Genomic DNA, 19,167 nt, shown 5'->3' on the forward strand with positions numbered 1-19,167 from the left:
TATACGTATATGTATGTTCATTTAAACACATTGTATTCTTTTTTTTTTGTGGCTGGAAGGAACATTAAATTAAGAAGAACAAAGTTTAAGAGTACAAATAAGGGAGGGGGGGTCTGGTGAAAGGGGAGTACAACGTGTGACAAGTCCGACGAGTATACAGCCGAGACAAAAGATGGTACAGAGTTCCATACAAATAAACCACTACTAATACTTGAATCTTTTAAAGAGAACTTGGAGATGGCATCCGCAACACGATTTGTGGACCTCTTCTCAAAGATGATTTTCACGGAATGTGAGACTTTTAATCGATCCTTGCACTCCAAAATGATGTTAGTGTGAGGCCCACAAGGAGCCGAGTCACTCAAAATAGCTTTGACGGCAAGAATACAATCCGAGCTAATGATAACGTTCCCAGGACTATTAACCGCATAGAGAAGACCTTCCCTAATCGCAAGTAGTTCGGAAATAAAAGGGTTATGGGTTAAGACTCTCGAAGACCAACCTCTAATCCACAAACCCAAGGAACAACGGGACACACGCGCAAGGCTAGCAAAGGAGGAGGAGGGGCAGAAAGCCGCGCCAACATTGATCTTGGACCAATTACGCGGGGGAGGGGCCCAACACATTGTATTCTGCTGAACACACTTTATTTGTTGCATTAATATTTTTTTTTCCTTGTAGTTATTTGATTAATATTTTCCATTTTTTGCTCTAAAATATTCCTCCAATACTAGAAACAACATGGTGTAGAAGTCCTTGATGGGTAGTAGTGATCAACCTTTTTTAAATTTCCAACCCCATTTTCCTACTCTAAATTCTACCACAACACCCTAAAGTACACCATATGTCTTCTATATATTTCTATACCACCCTTTATCTTTAGAAAAATCTCACCACTTGATAGTCAATTAATTTAATTGATTACATCATCCTATGCTTTGCTTACGTACCCTTGACTCTCACGCTTTTCTTCCTTGACTTTTTCTCCTTTTGATTATTATTATTGCTATATATATCATGTCCCATTTCACTTAGCTTAATGCACCCACCACTTCAATTATAACACCTATCATAACACTAGCACAAAACTGACCAAAATACCCTTCACATTACTAATATCACTTCTTTCATTTTCCTTCTAAAATAGAGATATGGAATGCACTAGTGAGAAAACTATGTCACCAACATCATCCTCAACTCCATCCTCTCCTCAGTCCCCTGCTACATCATTTCCAGTCACCGCGAATCCTCCCGTTGTTATGAGCCCATGCGCAGCTTGTAAGATCCTTAGACGTCGTTGTGCCGATAAATGTGTATTGGCTCCTTATTTTCCTCCTACCGATCCTCTCAAATTCACTATCGCTCATAAAGTCTTTGGTGCTAGCAATATCATCAAGTTGCTTCAGGTATTTACTTTGTTTTTTTCATAGTATTGTTTTTTTTTTCAGTAATATTTTGAAGAACGTATACAGTAATGGAACAAAGAAGACTTCAACTATCAATTTAGGTTTTCGGTTGGGATGATTTCGTAGCATGATGTCAGAGTCAGCGTGACGAGAAGGTCTAGAGTTCAATTTTGAATAAGTGAAATATTTATTAACATGCATGGGAACTATTGGGAAGGCCTCCAGCATTGAATTCACAACATTAACTCAAAGGACATTTGTGTGAATGAGCTTATAAATGTACTCGTATAAAATTAAATATTGAAACTCTGTCACCACAGCCATTAGGTTAAGCTTTTAGTTGAGTTGATTTATTGGTAATATTATTTATATTTGACTCATTTTATAATTTTCCAGATTATTGACAAAGTTTTGATCACCAATATTTCTATTAAATATATAGAGTTGCGAAGTAAAATTAAACTATGTAAAATACAAAAATTATTTTCGTATTGTCATTCCCGGTATACTAAAAGAATAACACAACTCTAAACTTTCCCGCTCAAGTTTTCCGCCTATGTATTCACTTTCTAATAAGTGGCTCCACTCTCAATTATTGATCTCACTCTCATCTTCTTTTTATTTACATACCATAAATTAAAAGAATTCATCATTTCCTTAAAGTTCTATTTTTACTAAGAAATGATCATAGGTATTACATTCCAAACTAAATTGTTAAATAACAGTATTTTAATTCTAATAATTATAGATTTTATCATTAAATTATAAATAAAGTTAGTAAATTAATCGTTATAATCTCTAATATTTTCATCTAACAAAATAATGCACGGGAACTACACTAGTTTAGTAATAAAAGGTTGAGCTAATGAATTTGTGAAACATGGATTACGCTAAGTTTGGGTGTTTAGAGGGTGGATTTCGGAGGTTATGGTACTTGTGGATGTCGGCTTGGTTGTTTGCCGGAATTTGGTCAATTGAGTAGGTGGCGGGCTGGGGTTTCTAGTGGATGCAGTAGGGAAGGTTAGCTGGTTTGTAAGTTGTGAGGAAGTGATGGGGTTGGATTAATTATAATTAGTGGAATTTAAACTAAAGGTTAATCATGCTATTTTATGTAATTGTTAAAAAGTTTTATGGACAAGCTAGTAATTTTCTTTACCATATAAGGAAAGAAAAGAAATGGGAACATAAAAAGAGTGCACCACTAAAATGAAAGTGGGAATATCCTTCCATTCCAAAGGGAATACGGAGTATTATATTTTATTATATTACGGAGTATATACTTTTTGCTCTGGTTATTTATCTATTTTTTTTCTTATTCATTTGATTACAGTTTTATATTAGGAATGTTTTTAATGTGTTAATTTAATAACCTACTATATCCATCATTGTATACTTCTGGTCCACTAACAATAATTTCAAATGGTACTCTCCACTTTTTTTTTATCTTGCAAAAAGTAAAGGTAAATAAATGATCGAAATAGAGAAAATTGGTCAGTAAGTCTTGTTTAAGATATCTGTCTTAAATCTGAAAACCGGTCAATTATTAACATATAGTGGTAATAAAGACAAAACTTTTGACATTTTCTAGGAAGCATGCCATGTGACTTGGTATGTATTTAACTCGTCTTAATTTTAAAATACATAATATTCGTCTTAATATTCGTCTTAAATGAGAATTTGCGGAAAAAGATATAAGTCACAAATGATCTTTACCACCGAATTTTTTCACAAAAGCTTGCTACAAACTTACTTTTTACTATTTTTAGAAAGGTGACTTTATGTTTTTATTCCTATAGCCTTACATAATTAAGACAATGTCAATATAGCTAAAACAAGATTGATTGATAGTAAAAATGGTTTTCGCACCAAACGAAGAGATTGTCTGACCAATTATGATAAAGCACTTTTACGGTTTTACCCACTAACGGTATCAAGTTGTTAACCTATGCATAATGGTCAACTCTTTCTTATCACTTTAATGAAGACACCACCATATAAAGTAAAGTAAGTACGTGGGTCAATATACCATGCATTGTTCAAGTGTCACAATCCACGTACTCCATGTAATTGTACATGCAGCAACAAACGCTTGCAGTTCAAGGGTTAAGGAATGACACGTATGTGTATATCCACCTAGTTATAAGCCTCATAAATGTGATTGTATAGATGCAACTTATGATCAATTGAAATTTAGGAATTATTTTAGGCTGACTTTTCCGTTAAGAGTAAATGATTGATTGGGCATCTATACATCCAAGTCACACTTACACCTTTAATGATATTGGAACATAATTTCACTTGTCTTTACCAATCTTTGTAAGTACAACATAGATATTGGTAGATTTTAACTCGATTTGATAAATACTTTTAACTACATTTAAATCATTAATATGATAGCTCTCTGTTCGTTCGTGATTAAAAGTTGCATCACTTGAACGATAGCTTGATATATATTGCAGTGGCGTATCTAGGAATTGGATGATGGGGGTGCGAAATTTAAATGTACCCCGAGTCATTATGTTTAGGCCAAACGAAAATATTTACACAAGTTTCAGAAGAAGACAGGTATCGTATCGTGAGACTCACCTTTTCAATAAAATACCATCCATTTATCAATAAATTGCTTATAAGTGGATTGACGGTCTTATAGTGTGAGAGCGTCTTACGTATACTGAAATACAATACATTTATGTAAAAAGTACACCTGGTAAAAAATTATGGGGAATGTTAAACGCAGCACTTGGGAGAAATAAATGCATTTAATTTTATTGAATATATGGAGCATCATTTATAATTGTAAAAAATTGAAAATTAAAAATGTCTAGATGGGGGATTGAACCTAGGACCTCTAGATTTCAATAATTGCACTTTACCAATGAGCCACTGGAACTAATATGCTATATCTTTGCACTAAATTTTACATATCTTTGGGGATGCAGCTGCAGCCACTGCACCCCCCATAACGACGCCACTGATATATTGCTATATTTTATCCACGCAAGTTTTGCATTAACATATCTGGTTAATCTTATAATTTCAACTTAATTAATATATAATTTTATATTCTTTTTGTTTATAGGACCTTCCAGAACCACAAAGGGCAGATGCAGTGAGTAGTATGGTATACGAGGCAAACGCAAGATTAAGAGATCCGGTATATGGATGTGCTGGAGCAATATGTCAACTTCAGAAACAAGTTAGTGAACTACAAGCTGAGTTGGCAAAGTCGAGAGCTGAGATAGTCAACATGCAATGCCAACAAGCCAATTTAATTGCCCTAATCTGCATGCATGATCCTAACATGCATGTCACACCCCCGTCACCTCCAAACGATGCGTTCGACTCCAACACAAGCTTCTTAAATTTCTATGATGATAACAACTCCATAAACTCTTTATGGGATCCTCTTTGGACTTAAGTTTATGTAGGAGTTAATATAATATTGTTTGATTAATTTGGTAATTTCAGCAATTAATTAATTTGGCTGGAAATTGTGACACATCAAAGAGATGATCGATGTAGGGACAACAACTTGTTTCATTAAGTCATAATTTTATTTGCGGGAAGCTAAGAGAGACTTTATAGTATGCAATGGGAGAAAATGGACAAAAGATGTCCTTTAGTGAGCCCTTCATAGCTTATTGTATTACGATGGAACTCAACTTTTATTTGACAGCCTAATTTTATCTTCATAACTTGAAATTTTCTAGAAAGTCTTGAAAAAAAAAATTTCGTGACAATTGAGTTATATGTAATTGACTAATAGTGAAGTTATTATTAGGTTCATAGTATACTTTTTTTTTTTTTGATTTAGAAACTCACTGCCATCATCGTAACACTCCCACATACCAAGTCTTTCTGAAGACCACCCTAAAGCATGAGAGATCATATCATCTCGGTTGCCCAAGATTAGTACATCAAAGTTAACAATCCAAACACAATTATTAAAGTATAAATGAATAAAGTTTACATGTTCTCCAAAACCAAAACCAAAACCAAAACCAAAGTACAACTGTGAAAGTCCAATAACTAGAAATGAAAGCTAAGTCTCTTGACGGTGGAAGCTAGACTCGAGTGGTGACTCCCCATGATTGCCCCATAGCTAAAGAACTCCATCACTTGTCACAATCTGCTCACCATCCCCGAATGGATCACCACATATTTTATAAACAATAACGGGGTTAGTTACTGTATAACCAAAATAAGACAAGTACGAAAGATAAACACTGATCATCAACCATCTCCAACTCCCAATCACAACCAGCAGCGGTCCCGCTCATCAACGAGCAATAATCCCTGTCCCTTAATGTGTACATCCCCTCCCATGACGGGTTCCACGGAGGGCGAAGTAGGATGTGAAGCCACTCCTGCAAGTGACTCTGTTAGAAAAAGTGGAGTAATATTACCGTAAATAATATTTATAACAATATACAACAATATAAAAACATAAAATAAAATATATAAAGACGTAAATTAGATAACAATAATATAAAAAAGAGTAGAGTAGAAAGATGTAGCCTGGGTCGAATCGCGCTAGGCGTTTTCCTAAGAGAGATAACGCCTCCACTGCACTGGTTACCAAATAGTGCGTTCCTCTCCCAAGATACGACAACCCGTTAGACTCCTTCAGTAGCAGCAAGAGGAGCCCCCGAACCGATGATCGCCCAATGCTCAATAATAATTTATAAAACAAGATAAATTTTTCACGTATAGTGTGGGGATTGAATTCAAGCACGATTGTTAATAAAGCAATACCAAAGCCGTATATCTTCGGTAGAAAACACAAACCATTTCAAATGTTTCTATAAGTTGCTCATTGTTTTTATCCACAAACACCTCCTTATGCTTTGGTGTTATATATAATGATCATTACACAAATGATCCACCCAAGTGTAAAAATGGTCACAGCAATAATGACAAATTATTCATTCTCTAAAACGTTGCAAATCATCATTAAACAGCTAAACATTTGTCCATATCCTAAATGTAAATAATGATAGTAAAGACCCATTAAACCATTAAAAAGAATGTAATTAATCTTAATAAAAAACATTAATCATCCCACTAAATGACATTAACCAAGAATTAAATATGAATTACTTGGTCAAATAATAAAACTCATAAAATAATATAATTCTTAAATCACAAAATATTTTCCAACAGACTCCATCACAATCATCACAATACCAAAACCAACATCATACCATCACCAACACCAACACCAATACCAATACCATAGATGATCACAATATCAATCACACAACAGTTACCACATAAATCTTAATTCAATTAAACAGTAAAACTGAGTAGGAAACCCTAGCTTAGCACAACTGCAAGAGACACAAGCAATGCAATCTAGAATGGCTCCTCTACGAAGTCCTCACTTAAAAACAATTACATAAACTCCAATTACCAAATGCAAAACCCCTTTTCCCCAATTCACAATTCAAGCCAAACCCTAAAATATTAATCAAGGAACTAAGGAAATCAACGACTTACCGACACCGACGATAAGATGAGAGATGAAGAAACTTGCTAACAATCACACACACTAAGGAGAGATTTGGAGAGGATTAGAGCGTCGTTGAAGTGTTTAGGTTTTGTAAAATGTAATTAGAAACTTGATACGTGCATTTTATATAGTCTTTTTAAGCCTCTTTATGCACGTATTTCTATGCTATTCTCGTAGTTTTATGTTACGAAATGCCTCGAATATTCTACTTTGGTTTGTTTGCTTTATTTGCATGAATGGACCCAAAAGTGGTAGAATAAAGCCTTTTATCGTCCGTTTTGCATGCATTTGGAGGATGAGTAGATTTGGAGCGGAAATACCGCTGTTATGGGATGCGTGAAGTCATTTCGGAAGCTAAATAAACAAGTCAATGTTGAAATCAACGAAACAAGTAGCTGGTTGAGTCCAAGTCATTCGATCGAAAGCTTTTGTGGTCGATCGAGTAGTTTTGGATAGAAGAAGTCTTCGATCGAGTAACATTTCTGTTCGATCGAATTGTGCTATTTAAGGTTGAAGAGTCTATTGATCCAAAATACTCAAGAGGGGGGGGGGGGTGAATTGAGGATTTAAAACTTTTTAAAGCTTTTTCGATTATGCGTATGTAATTGATTATTTAAAGTTATTGATTAAACTTTAACTAATCAACTAACGATTGTGAGCAAAGTAAACGAAAGAACGAAACAAGAAGAGACACACGGATTTTTGAAGTGGTTCAGTTTCACAAGTCGAAACCTACGTCCACTATTCTCGATTAATAAATTTAGTACCTTTCTACGGATTACAAATTTACTAACCCAACTCGTACAACTAACTCTAGCTGTAACTCAAAGAGTACCGTTAAATACTCGAGTGACTAACTTACGCTAATAAGAAAGCACTAATGATTCTAACAAAGGTTCACGTTAATGAACGAGTAAGAAATCAAATAAGCACTATTATCTTATAACGATAACTGAAGAACAAGTATGCGAGTTTTGTAACACACGACCTTCTAAAATTGCAAATCGGTTTTCGTTAAAAACACACGGTTTGCTCTTTAAAATATGAAAACAATTTTTATGCTTAAGGTCTCTATTTTAGATGTTGTAAATAGCAAAGTATTTATTGGCAAGGAAGATGTAGGCTACACGGTTTCTACAAGAACCCTAATAGCCGAAATAATAAGATATAATTACAAATTATATCTTCTTATTATCTCTTTCCTAAAAGCCATAAAAGATAATAAAGAATATTCTAAAAGATAGAATATAATCTTTCCAAATATTATCTTTACTATAAATTCTAAGATTATGATAAGATTTCCTAAAACAAGAATATCTTTTACCATAAACAAATATATTAAGTAAGATATAAGATATGTAAAGACTTTATTAAGGAATACAATCTTTACCTAATATCTCTTAGGCAACATGCATAACACGGCTCATAAGCTCGTGAATCATGCAAACCCTAATCTTAATATATAATTAGAATTTAGGTTTTAGGAGAGACTATATGGAAACCCTAACTGATAGTAAAGTCCAACTCATAAGTTGATCCAATAACCATCAATTAACGCCAACCATAAAACCGGACTCCTCACTAAACCGGGCTTTATAAAAATAAATACTTCCATTAAAACACTTAAAATAAACTTTAAACAATGATAAAACAATTTTCGAAACATTTATAAGTCGTGTATGAAAACTCAGCATTTCAATGTTATAGTAGAAGAGCTATAACATTGAGCTCTTTTACTAGTAATGTTATAGCTGCAAAGCTATAACTTTACTAATTAAGAAACTCATTCCTTGATTACCATTACGAGATAATCACCTATACTATTCTAATCTTCAAGGAGATCTTCGAGTATAGGCTACATCATCATCCAAGCTTGATTATTCTTTAGACAAACTTCGCCTTCACATAATACTTGAATGAATCTTTGAATTGTTTGATCTTGAACAAAGGCTTGAACTTCTCATGTAATCGTCACAATCCTCTTTGTTGCTCGTAATAGGTTAATGCTTAAAACACTTAACAAACGTTTACACGCAACAAGTATATAAAATGTAAAACACCTTGACATCATCAAAACACAAACATATAAGCTATATGGTCCAACAAATTCCCCCTTTTTGATGATGGCAAGTCTCCTAAAATTGTGACTAATGAAAAAGTTCCCCCTTAATATAATACCGTTATCTTGATAATAAAGATTAACGCAAGATCAAGACAATTATTCAAAAACCGAAACTTAAGGACTTTAAGAGACAATCGGTCTTGACAAGGAGCAAGCTTAGGTAGATGCTTACTATAGACGTTCTTTCCCCCTCTTGACATCATCGAAAAGTTAAGAACAAATCAAAAATGACTAGAATAATATAAGACGAGACAAGAGATAAAAACGCCATAAAAAATAAAATAACATGCAAGACTATAAGCATCAAAAGATAATTAGCATACAAACTAAGAATTAAACATGTTTAAAGCCAAAGTGGGCCGAATGATCACATGTCTAATAGAACACTTGGGCCATAACCACAAGTGTATTGCCAAAATGGGCCGAATAAGAGTTTGATTAACACACCATAAGATGAAATAAAAAGAAAAGCTAATTAAGGGAAGGCTAATGAGGGTAGGACGAGAGGAAATCAGATGTTGCGGGTCTTATACGGGTTCACGTAGTCAGGTCTAGTACGGTGCTCCAAAGCATCCAGACGGTCGAAGGAGCTCCTAACCAACTGTGAAAGAGTACCAATGCTCCTCTCAAAATTAAGCACCTTCAAAGAAAGAGCCTTTGTAGCTTCCAACGTGAGAGCTTGATCACCGGCCATCGCTTTCTCGTGCATCACCAAAGCACCACCTTGACTCGTAAGGAAAGTGAGACGATCACCGTGTGGGAACACTTCCCCACGTATAGCCTTCAGCTCCCTCTCAAAACCCGCTAATCTCTTGTCCACATCCTCCATCCACGAGTACACCCGACTAGCATCCAAACCCGAGTCTAAAGACCGAGATGGTCCAACCCGTGACAATGCCGTAACCAAACTAGTCGAATGCTCCTCGAATTTCTCCATTAAACCACTCATAAATCCCTCCAACTTCGACTCAATAGCTCCTAAACCCGAATCCACCGGGACTTTCTCAACATCCCTTGCAAGTTGCAATTCGGGTCCATCAACAACAAGACCCATTAGCTTGATTAACTTGTCACACATACAATCTCTAGCACTAACACCGTAACTGTCAGGCCCGATCACTTGTTTAATTTCCAACAGACGAGATATCCACATACCATACGGCAAATCGATTGTGGTGCTCAACTTGTCCTTAGTAACCGTAAGACTAGTTTGAATGATACGGTGCAAGACAACACTACCCAAATTCACCTTATGACCCTCCAACCAAGAATAAACCATTATCGCCTCATAACTCGACACCTTATCACGGCCCCCTCTTCTCGGCACCACTGTGTTCCACAAAAAATTTAAGAGGAACTTAATTTTAGCCGAGAGAGGTCGAACCACGATATTGACACCCTCCGTCATCTCCTCAAAATACTGCTTCACTAACAACTCCTTTTCACTTCCAACATTAGACCATTCAAGACTCGGATTTAATTCAATCCCTTCATTAGGAACCGAAAAAGCAGAGCAAAAATCCGAAACAGAGATGGTAACATCGACACCATTAACAACCGCATGCAACACACCTTTCTTGATTGACACTAGGGGTGAACAAAAAGTGGTCCGGACCGGCAAACCGGGCCGACCCGGACCGTCCGGTCCGGTCCGGTCCAGACCGGATACATACCGGTCCGGTCTCCGGGTCCCAAAAAATATGGTGACCGGTCTCCGGTCCGGTCCGGTCCGGTCCACATAAAAAAATAAAACTAAATTGCCTTATAAATTAGTACTTCCGGTCCAAACCCGGAAAAACCGGACCTAAAGGGTTCAAAGGTCCGGTCCGGTCCCCTTCTAACCGGTCCGGTCCGCGGTCTTGGGATATGTGGTTATCCGGTCCGCGGGTTCATCCGGTCCGGTCCGGTCCGGTCCGGTTTTGGACCGGTGAGCACCCCTAATTGACACACTAGCAAAGAACTGTACCACCTCAACCGGGTATATAGGACCCGAAAACTGACTTATGTGACTCCACCCTTAAAAATCAAGAAAATTAACAAAGAAAGCAAGAGCGGGTACACTAACCAACCAAGATTTCGGATAATACCGACCACCATGAATGGAATACCTCAAAACTCGATTAACTAAGATGCTTTCATCATGAGTAAGCCGAACACGATTCAACCCTTCCTTTGTCGCGGCTTTCGAAGCATCCCTAAGCAGAGTACGAGCAACACCATTCCGAACTATCACCTCGGGTTCCTCTACAATCGCTTCACCATCATCAACAACAACTTTATTTTTACCCTTGAAAAGACGACGTCTTTTGCCTTCGGAAACCGATTCGTCCCGACTACGAAACAGGGGCGAGTTTGGGTTTGGTTGTGGTGAAGGACAATTCATGGAATGAGGAGTATGTGGTGGCAAAGGTGATGTTTGGTGAGGAAAGGGGCGGTTTTGGTGGTGACGGGTTGAGGATCGGGTATTTTTTGCATGAGATGTGTTCATGATGATGGTGATTGTTTGAAAAAAGGGGATGATGGTGATTGTTGGAGTAAAAGAGAAGATGTGTAATGATGGTAAATATTTGGAAGAAGAAAAAGTGAGCAAGTGGGGATGGGTGGACGGGTCAAGCAAGGGTAGATATAGGTGTAGGTTTTAGGGTTAACAAGTGTAGGTGTAATATGGTAAGTGTTATTAATTAGGAATAGGAAAGTGATAAGTATGGAAATTTATGATGATAAGACATGAATTAGGAAGTTGGTTTGATATAGGAAAGATATGAGCCGTGTACTTGTGAGCTTATTTGTGAGATTTTTTTTTTTTTTTTAATTTGGAAAGATAAAAGATATGGTGTGTTTGTTTATTATGATAAGAATAAGTTTGTACATCAATTAAATTCTAAATAGCAAATAGAATCTTATGAAAAAATATTTCTATAAACGAAATTATTCATGCAACGCAATATACGGACACAGTCATACAATCTTAACTTAACTAGTCAGTCATAAAAAGATTAAACACATATAGAAGCTTAGGTACCACTGATTAAACCAATTTCCAACCGTAAAGTCTCAAATCGTTCTCTAGCTAATGATTTTGTCAAAATGTCTGCCCATTGTTTTTCAGTACTACAAAATTCAAGTTTTATATTCCCCTTCTCAACATGGTCTCTACTAAAATGGTGTCTAATTTCAATATGTTTGGTACGTGAATGTTGTGCGGGATTTTTAGAGATTATTATCGCACTAGTATTATCACATAGAATATGAATACATCCTACATCAACACCATAATCACGTAATTGTTGCTTAAGCCATAAAAGTTGAGTACATACCAGTCCTGCGGCAATATATTCGGCTTCATCGGTTGAGAGAGCAACTGAATTTTGTTTCTTCGAACCCCACGTAATGATACATGGTCCGATAAAGGTGGCGACACCCGACGTGCTTTTCCTGTCTAGAGAACATCCTGCGTAGTCGGCATCGGAATAACCGACTAGCTCAAAATTGCACTCCATTGGATACCATAGGTATAAGTTGGCCGTTCCAATCAAGTAACGTAAAATTCGTTTTACGGCCGTCATATGCGATTCTTTGGGAGACGATTGATATCTCGCACAAACGCATACGCTAAACATAATATTAGGTCTACTTGCGGTCAAATATAACAGTCACCCAATCATCCCACGGTAAGTAGTTTCATCAACTGATTTACCGTTTTCGTCCAATGTTAATTTCTTGTTCTCGACCATTGGAGTAGGCATAGCGTGTGAATTTTCCATCCCGAATTTCCGAATCAACTCTTTGATGTATTTCTGTTGATGGATCTTAATGCCTTCATCTGTCTGTTGTATCTGCAGACCTAGGAAGAATTTCAATTCTCCCATCATACTCATCTCGAACTCGGAAGTCATCAACTCAGAAAAGTATTTGCATAGGCGTCGGTTGGTCGATCCAAAGATAATATCATCGACGTATATTTGAACAACAAAAAGATCAGAACCCTCAGTTTTTAGAAATAGGGTTTTGTCGACGGATCCTCTACTAAATCCACTGTCAAGTAGAAACTTAGATAATCTGTCGTACCAAGCCCTAGGTGCTTGCTTCAATCCGTATAGGGCTTTATCCAATTTGAACACGTGATCCTCAATTTGATATTCTTAAAACCAGGAGGTTGTTCAACGAAGACTTCCTCTTGTAGATAACCGTTCAAGAATGCCGTCTTGACATCCATCTGGAAGAGCTTCATTCCTTTGTGTGCGGCGAATGCTATCAGAAGTCTAATAGCTTCAAGACGAGCAACATGTGCGAAAGTCTCGTCATAATCTATTCCTTCTTGTTGATTATATCCTTGAACCACCAATCTAGCTTTGTTTCTGACAATGACTCCGGCATCATCTAATTTGTTCCTGAAGACCCACCTAGTTCCAATGACTGTTCGATCTTTTGGTCTAGGAACTAAATGCCAAACCTTGTTTCTTTCGATCTGTTGTAACTCTTCTTGCATAGCTACAATCCAATCTGATTCAGCAAGAGCTTCATTGATGTTCTTTGGTTCGATCATGGACAGAAAAGAGTAGAAGAAACAGAAGTTGTTTAAGGAACGTCTTGTTTGAACACCCTTCTTAATATTTCCAAGAATATTATCCATGGGGTGTGAATTCTTGTATTTCCACTTCGTTGAAGTGCTTGGTTCGCCATCGTTATTTGAGCTTGTCCTGACTTCATTTGGTTCGGAATTAGAGGAAGTTCCCCCTGAATCCAATTCGGGTGTTGTGTTTGAGTCGATTATAACCTCGGACTCTACACCTTGATTTGGATTCGATGTTACAGTAACATCATCTATAACATTGGTTTGGGAGTTCTTATTTTGAGTCGATGTTATAGTATCATCAACTATAACTTTGTCCTTCTCCTCTTTGCCTTTTGAGGAACGATCAAGTTCATCGTTTATTCCCTCAATCTCATTATCCTCTAATTCCAAATCCGGGGGATCGTCTCTTGAAAGACGAAAGTCGGGTTCATCCAAGTCTTCTTCCTCATCTTGTAAAGGCTTATCGAACACGTTATCTTCATCAAAAATAACGTGGACACTTTCTTCAATACAGAGGGTTCTCTTATTGAACACTTTGTAAGCCTTGCTATGATCTGAGTATCCTATAAAAATCGCCTCATCACTCCTAGGGTCGAATTTACTTAAACGGTTTTTACCGTTATTATGTACAAAACATTTACTCCCAAAACAGCGAAGATGGGAGATATTAGGTTTTCGACCTCTAAGGAGTTCATAGGGGGTTTTCTTAAGGATAGGTCGGATCATAGCACGATTATGGATGTAGCAAGAAGTACTAATGGCTTCAGCCCAAAAGTTACGAGGTAAACCGCTACACAAGAGCATTGTACGTGCCATATCTTCTAAGGTTCTATTCATACGTTCAACGACACCGTTTTGTTGCGGAGTTCTTGGTGCAGAAACGTTATGCCCTACACCATTAACTCTACAATATTCTATAAAGGTTTGATTATCAAATTCGGTGCCATGATCCGTACGAATAGATACTAGATTAGTCTTATATTTATTTTGAACACGTTTTATAAGACAATCAAATTCATCAAAAGTTTCGTCTTTTGAATGAAGAAAGATAAGCCATACATACCTTGAGTAGTCATCTACAAGAACAAAGACGTACCTGGATCCTCCTCTACTCCTTACCTTCATAGGTCCACATAAATCCATGTGTACCAGTTCCAAGGCTTGATTCGTGCTTACTACTCTTTTAGGTTTGAACGATGATCTTACTTGTTTGAACCTTGCACACGTGTCACACATCTTTTCTTGGTCGAACTTGATTTTAGGCAACCCTTCAACCAAGTCCCACTTCTTGAGTTTGTTCAAGGTCAGTGAGCTAATGTAACCAAAACGTTTATGCCATAAACAAGGATCATCAAGTGTAACTTTCATGCACGAAAAAGAGTTAGTAGGCACAGCATTTAAGTCTACCATATAAACATTCCTTTTTCGGTGGCCTTCAAGAATAACGTTGCTAGTACCTTCAATAATAATGCGACAACTGTCAGTATGAAAAACTACTTTGTTACCTTTGTCACATAGTTGAGATATGCTTAGCAAATTGTGTTTAAGGCCATCTACGAGATAAATGTCACTTATTGCGTGAGACTTAGAGATTCCGATTTTGCCAACGCCGATTACTTTTCCATTTTTGTTGTCCCCGAACGTCACTTTTCCTCCGTTGAAAGGCTTGAGTGAAAGAAACAGATTCTTATCTCCGGTCATGTGTCTTGAGCATCCACTGTCAAGATACCATTGATTGTTTTCTTTCACTTCTTCCTGCATAAGGGATTAGATACAGTTTTTAGGTACCCAAGCTAAGTTGGGTCCCTTATGATTAGTTACTCTAAACACTAAATCCTTTCGAACCCAAACACGTCTAATGACCGTTTTTCTAACTTTAGGTTTGTTTGGCTTGGGAGGAGTTCTAGGGTTAGGGTTTTCTCTAGGTCTCGGAACTTCTCTAGGTCTCGGAACTTCTCTAGGTCTCTCTTGACTAGTTGCCTTGTGAATAGGTTTACTGGGTTGAGATCTACAAGGGCTTTGTGAGGTGCTAGGTTTCTTAGATTAGTCAAAGGCCATGTCATAGAACCAATGAAATTTATTGTTCCTTGCTTTGTTAGGTTTGTTAGTGGGGGTTTCCTTATCCTCGACAACTGTGTCAACAGTTTTAGCATGTTCGGCATTCTTTCGTAAATCTTGAGCCTTTTTGACACAATTGATTTGGATATGACCCGTATGACCACAGTAATTGCAAATCAAGTACTCAGGAAGATCAGTATACTTCCTTTTTCTAAAATCAAAATCCGAAGGTGTTGATTTGCATTTAGAGTAATCTCTACGGCTATAGCACTCATGTCCTAACCCCATCTTCATATTATTGTCGGATTGTTCGGTTAGGAAGTTTAGGACTTTTGTGCTACCTTCCCACTTGTCATGGACTTTTCTAGCGTGTAGAAGTAGGTCTTTTAGGGTTTTGATTTCCTCTTGACATTTCGTGTGATCTACATCATTGTCCTTTTTAAAGTTGTCACAAAAGTCTTGGAATCGTTTGTTAAGAATGAACACAACATCAGTGTGGTGTTTCTTAACGTTGATCATATCGGTCTTAGATTCTTTCAATTGCTTTGAAAGAGAGTCTATCTCTTTCTTTTGATCTAAGATCATTTCTTCATTAGATGTGACCTTAGTTTCCAAAAGTTCTTTGACTTTTCTAAGTTCTAAAGTTATAGCTTCATTAGCTATAACTTTGGCTTGAAGATGCTTGATGTTAAGCTTTAGGTCAGAAGTTATAGCTTCATTAGCTATAACCTTGGACTCTAATTCCTTCTTTTCAGCCTTAGTAGAATCTAATGTTGTAGCTTTCTCAAATTTGTAACCTTAGATTTCAACTTCTTAGCTTTAGTCTTGAGAGTGTGATTCTCTTCCGCAATTTCGAGAATCTGTTCCTTTAGATCTTTCAATTCCAGATCCTGTTCGTGACACTTATCAAGAGATTGTTCAAAGAATTCAATTAAAGCACTTTTAGACAATTTCCTAACACGTTTCTTAAGCTCAAGGTAACTTACCTCTTAGTCATCGTCTTCGTCTGATTCTCCAAGAAAGCAATAGTTTGAGTGAGAATTTGTGCTTTCATCGTCACTGACGGAGATTAGGTCAAGACTAACACTGCTGAGACAAAGGTTTGCTACTTCGTCGTCTTCAGATTCCTCGTCATCTTCTGAGTCAAGGTCTCCCCAACACGAAGCCATCATAACTTGCTTGAATTCTCTCTTTGTCTTCTCACGTTTCGTCTTGTCCTTTATCTTCTCCCATGTTGGACAATCTTTGATCATATGACCAGATTCTCCACACTTGAAGCAGCCTCTATTTGCGAAGGATGCCTTTGAGTCATTAACCTTTTTGTTGAATGACTTGTTGTTATTGTTGTTATAGGATGATTTTGCTTGTTTATTTCGAAAAATCTTATTTTTAAAACGTCGTGCAAACAAGACAGTTTCATCCTCTAGGTCAGAGTCTACTTCTTCGCTCTTTAAAGCCATACTCTTATTGCGACTTGGTTCAGCGTCGTCTTTGTTAAGAGTAATTTCATGGGCCATGAGAGCACCAATGAGTTCTTGATAGGAGAGGGTTTCAAGATCTCGTGATTCCTCCATTGTAGTGACCTTAGCACGCCACTTCTTAGTAAGGCTCCTAAGAACCTTTCTAGCAATGTCCTCAGTACTGAATTTCCTACCTAGGTTTTTCAGTTCGTTTATGATGCTTGAAAACCTTGCAGACATGCTATCTAAGGACTCATTGGGCTCCATAATGAATAGCTCATACTTTTGCATAAGCAAGTCAATTCGGTGCTTTCTAACAATGGAAGTACCTTCATAAGCTAATTCGAGCCCGTCCCATATCTCCTTGGCCGTGGAACATGAAGAGAACCGATCAAACTCAGTAGAGGTCATTCCGTTTTGCAGGAGACTTATTGCTTTGGAGTTTTTCTCGGCCTTCTTGTAGTCGGCCTCGACATAGTCCTCTTCTTTCTTTTCATAGGTAGTGCCTTCCTCGGATGCCACAAGAATTTTGTGTGGACCGTTTTGAATAATCCTCCAGCACTCCCAATCGTGTCCTTTCACATAGTGAGTCATCATGTTTTTCCACAATCCGTAATTCTTCCCATCAAAGACGGGACACTTGAGATATTTGGAATCCATTTATCACGTGATAGGCAGCGGAAAATAAAACAGTAAGATAAATGAAAAACAAGATAGATCAGCCTCTTTGCGGTTAGGCAATCAAGAGCACGAGGCTCTGATGCCAATTGAAGAGTCTATTGATCCAAAATACTCAAGTGGGGGGGGGGGTGAATTGAGGATTTAAAACTTTTTAAAGCTTTTTCGATTGTGCATATGTAATTGATTATTTAAAGTTTATTGATTAAACTTTAACTAATCAACTAACGATTGTGAGCAAAGTAAACGAAAGAACGAAACAAGAAGAGACACAAGGATTTTTGAAGTGGTTCAGTTTCACAAGTCGAAACCTACGTCCACTATTCTCGATTAATAAATTTAGTACCTTTCTACGGATTACAAATTTACTAACCCAACTCGTACAACTAACTCTAGCTGTAACTCAAAGAGTACCGTTAAATACTCGAGTGACTAACTTACGCTAATAAGAAAGCACTAATGATTCTAACAAAGGTTCACGTTAATGAACGAGTAAGAAATCAAATAAGCACTATTATCTTATAACGATAACTGAAGAACAAGTATGCGAGTTTTGTAACACACGACCTTCTAAAATTGCAAATCGGTTTTCGTTAAAAACACACGGTTTGCTCTTTAAAATATGAAAACAATTTTTATGCTTAAGGTCTCTATTTTAGATGTTGTAAATAGCAAAGTATTTATTGGCAAGGAAGATGTAGGCTACACGGTTTCTACAAGAACCCTAATAGCCGAAATAATAAGATATAATTACAAATTATATCTTCTTATTATCTCTTTCCTAAAAGCCATAAAAGATAATAAAGAATATTCTAAAAGATAGAATATAATCTTTCCAAATATTATCTTTACTATAAATTCTAAGATTATGATAAGATTTCCTAAAACAAGAATATCTTTTACCATGAACAAATATATTAAGTAAGATATAAGATATGTAAAGACTTTATTAAGGAATACAATCTTTACCTAATATCTCTTAGGCAACATGCATAACACGGCTCATAAGCTCGTGAATCATGCAAACCCTAATCTTAATATATAATTAGAATTTAGGTTTTAGGAGAGACTATATGGAAACCCTAACTGATAGTAAAGTCCAACTCATAAGTTGATCCAATAACCATCAATTAACGCCAACCATAAAACCGGACTCCTCACTAAACCGGGCTTTATAAAAATAAATACTTCCATTAAAACACTTAAAATAAACTTTAAACAATGATAAAACAATTTTCGAAACATTTATAAGTCGTGTATGAAAACTCAGCATTTCAATGTTATAGTAGAAGAGCTATAACATTGAGCTCTTTTACTAGTAATGTTATAGCTGCAAAGCTATAACTTTACTAATT

At 36.6% G+C, this 19,167-nt stretch overlaps 1 protein-coding gene across 1 annotated transcript; it reads left to right on the plus strand.

Moving 5' to 3' along the window:
• The first annotated feature begins 1,047 nt into the window (after nucleotides 1-1,047).
• Nucleotides 1,048-5,095, plus strand: LOC141615142 (LOB domain-containing protein 1-like). Its single transcript, XM_074433656.1, has 2 exons — nucleotides 1,048-1,406; nucleotides 4,486-5,095. The coding sequence occupies exons 1-2, from the start codon at nucleotides 1,152-1,154 to the stop codon at nucleotides 4,822-4,824; spliced, it is 594 nt and encodes a 197-aa protein (XP_074289757.1). The 5' UTR covers nucleotides 1,048-1,151; the 3' UTR covers nucleotides 4,825-5,095.
• The last annotated feature ends 14,072 nt before the right edge of the window (nucleotides 5,096-19,167 follow it).

This window comes from Silene latifolia, chromosome 11, assembly GCF_048544455.1.
Source record: "Silene latifolia isolate original U9 population chromosome 11, ASM4854445v1, whole genome shotgun sequence".
Taxonomy (NCBI): domain Eukaryota; kingdom Viridiplantae; phylum Streptophyta; class Magnoliopsida; order Caryophyllales; family Caryophyllaceae; genus Silene; species Silene latifolia.

Excerpts from the sequence above, each read along its gene's own strand:
- LOC141615142 (XM_074433656.1), top strand. The coding sequence starts at position 1,152 with ATGGAATGCACTAGTGAGAAAACTATGTCACCAACATCATCCTCAACT. Across the intron at positions 1,407-4,485 it reads ATATCATCAAGTTGCTTCAG|GACCTTCCAGAACCACAAAG; the intron begins GTATTTACTTTG and ends TTTTGTTTATAG.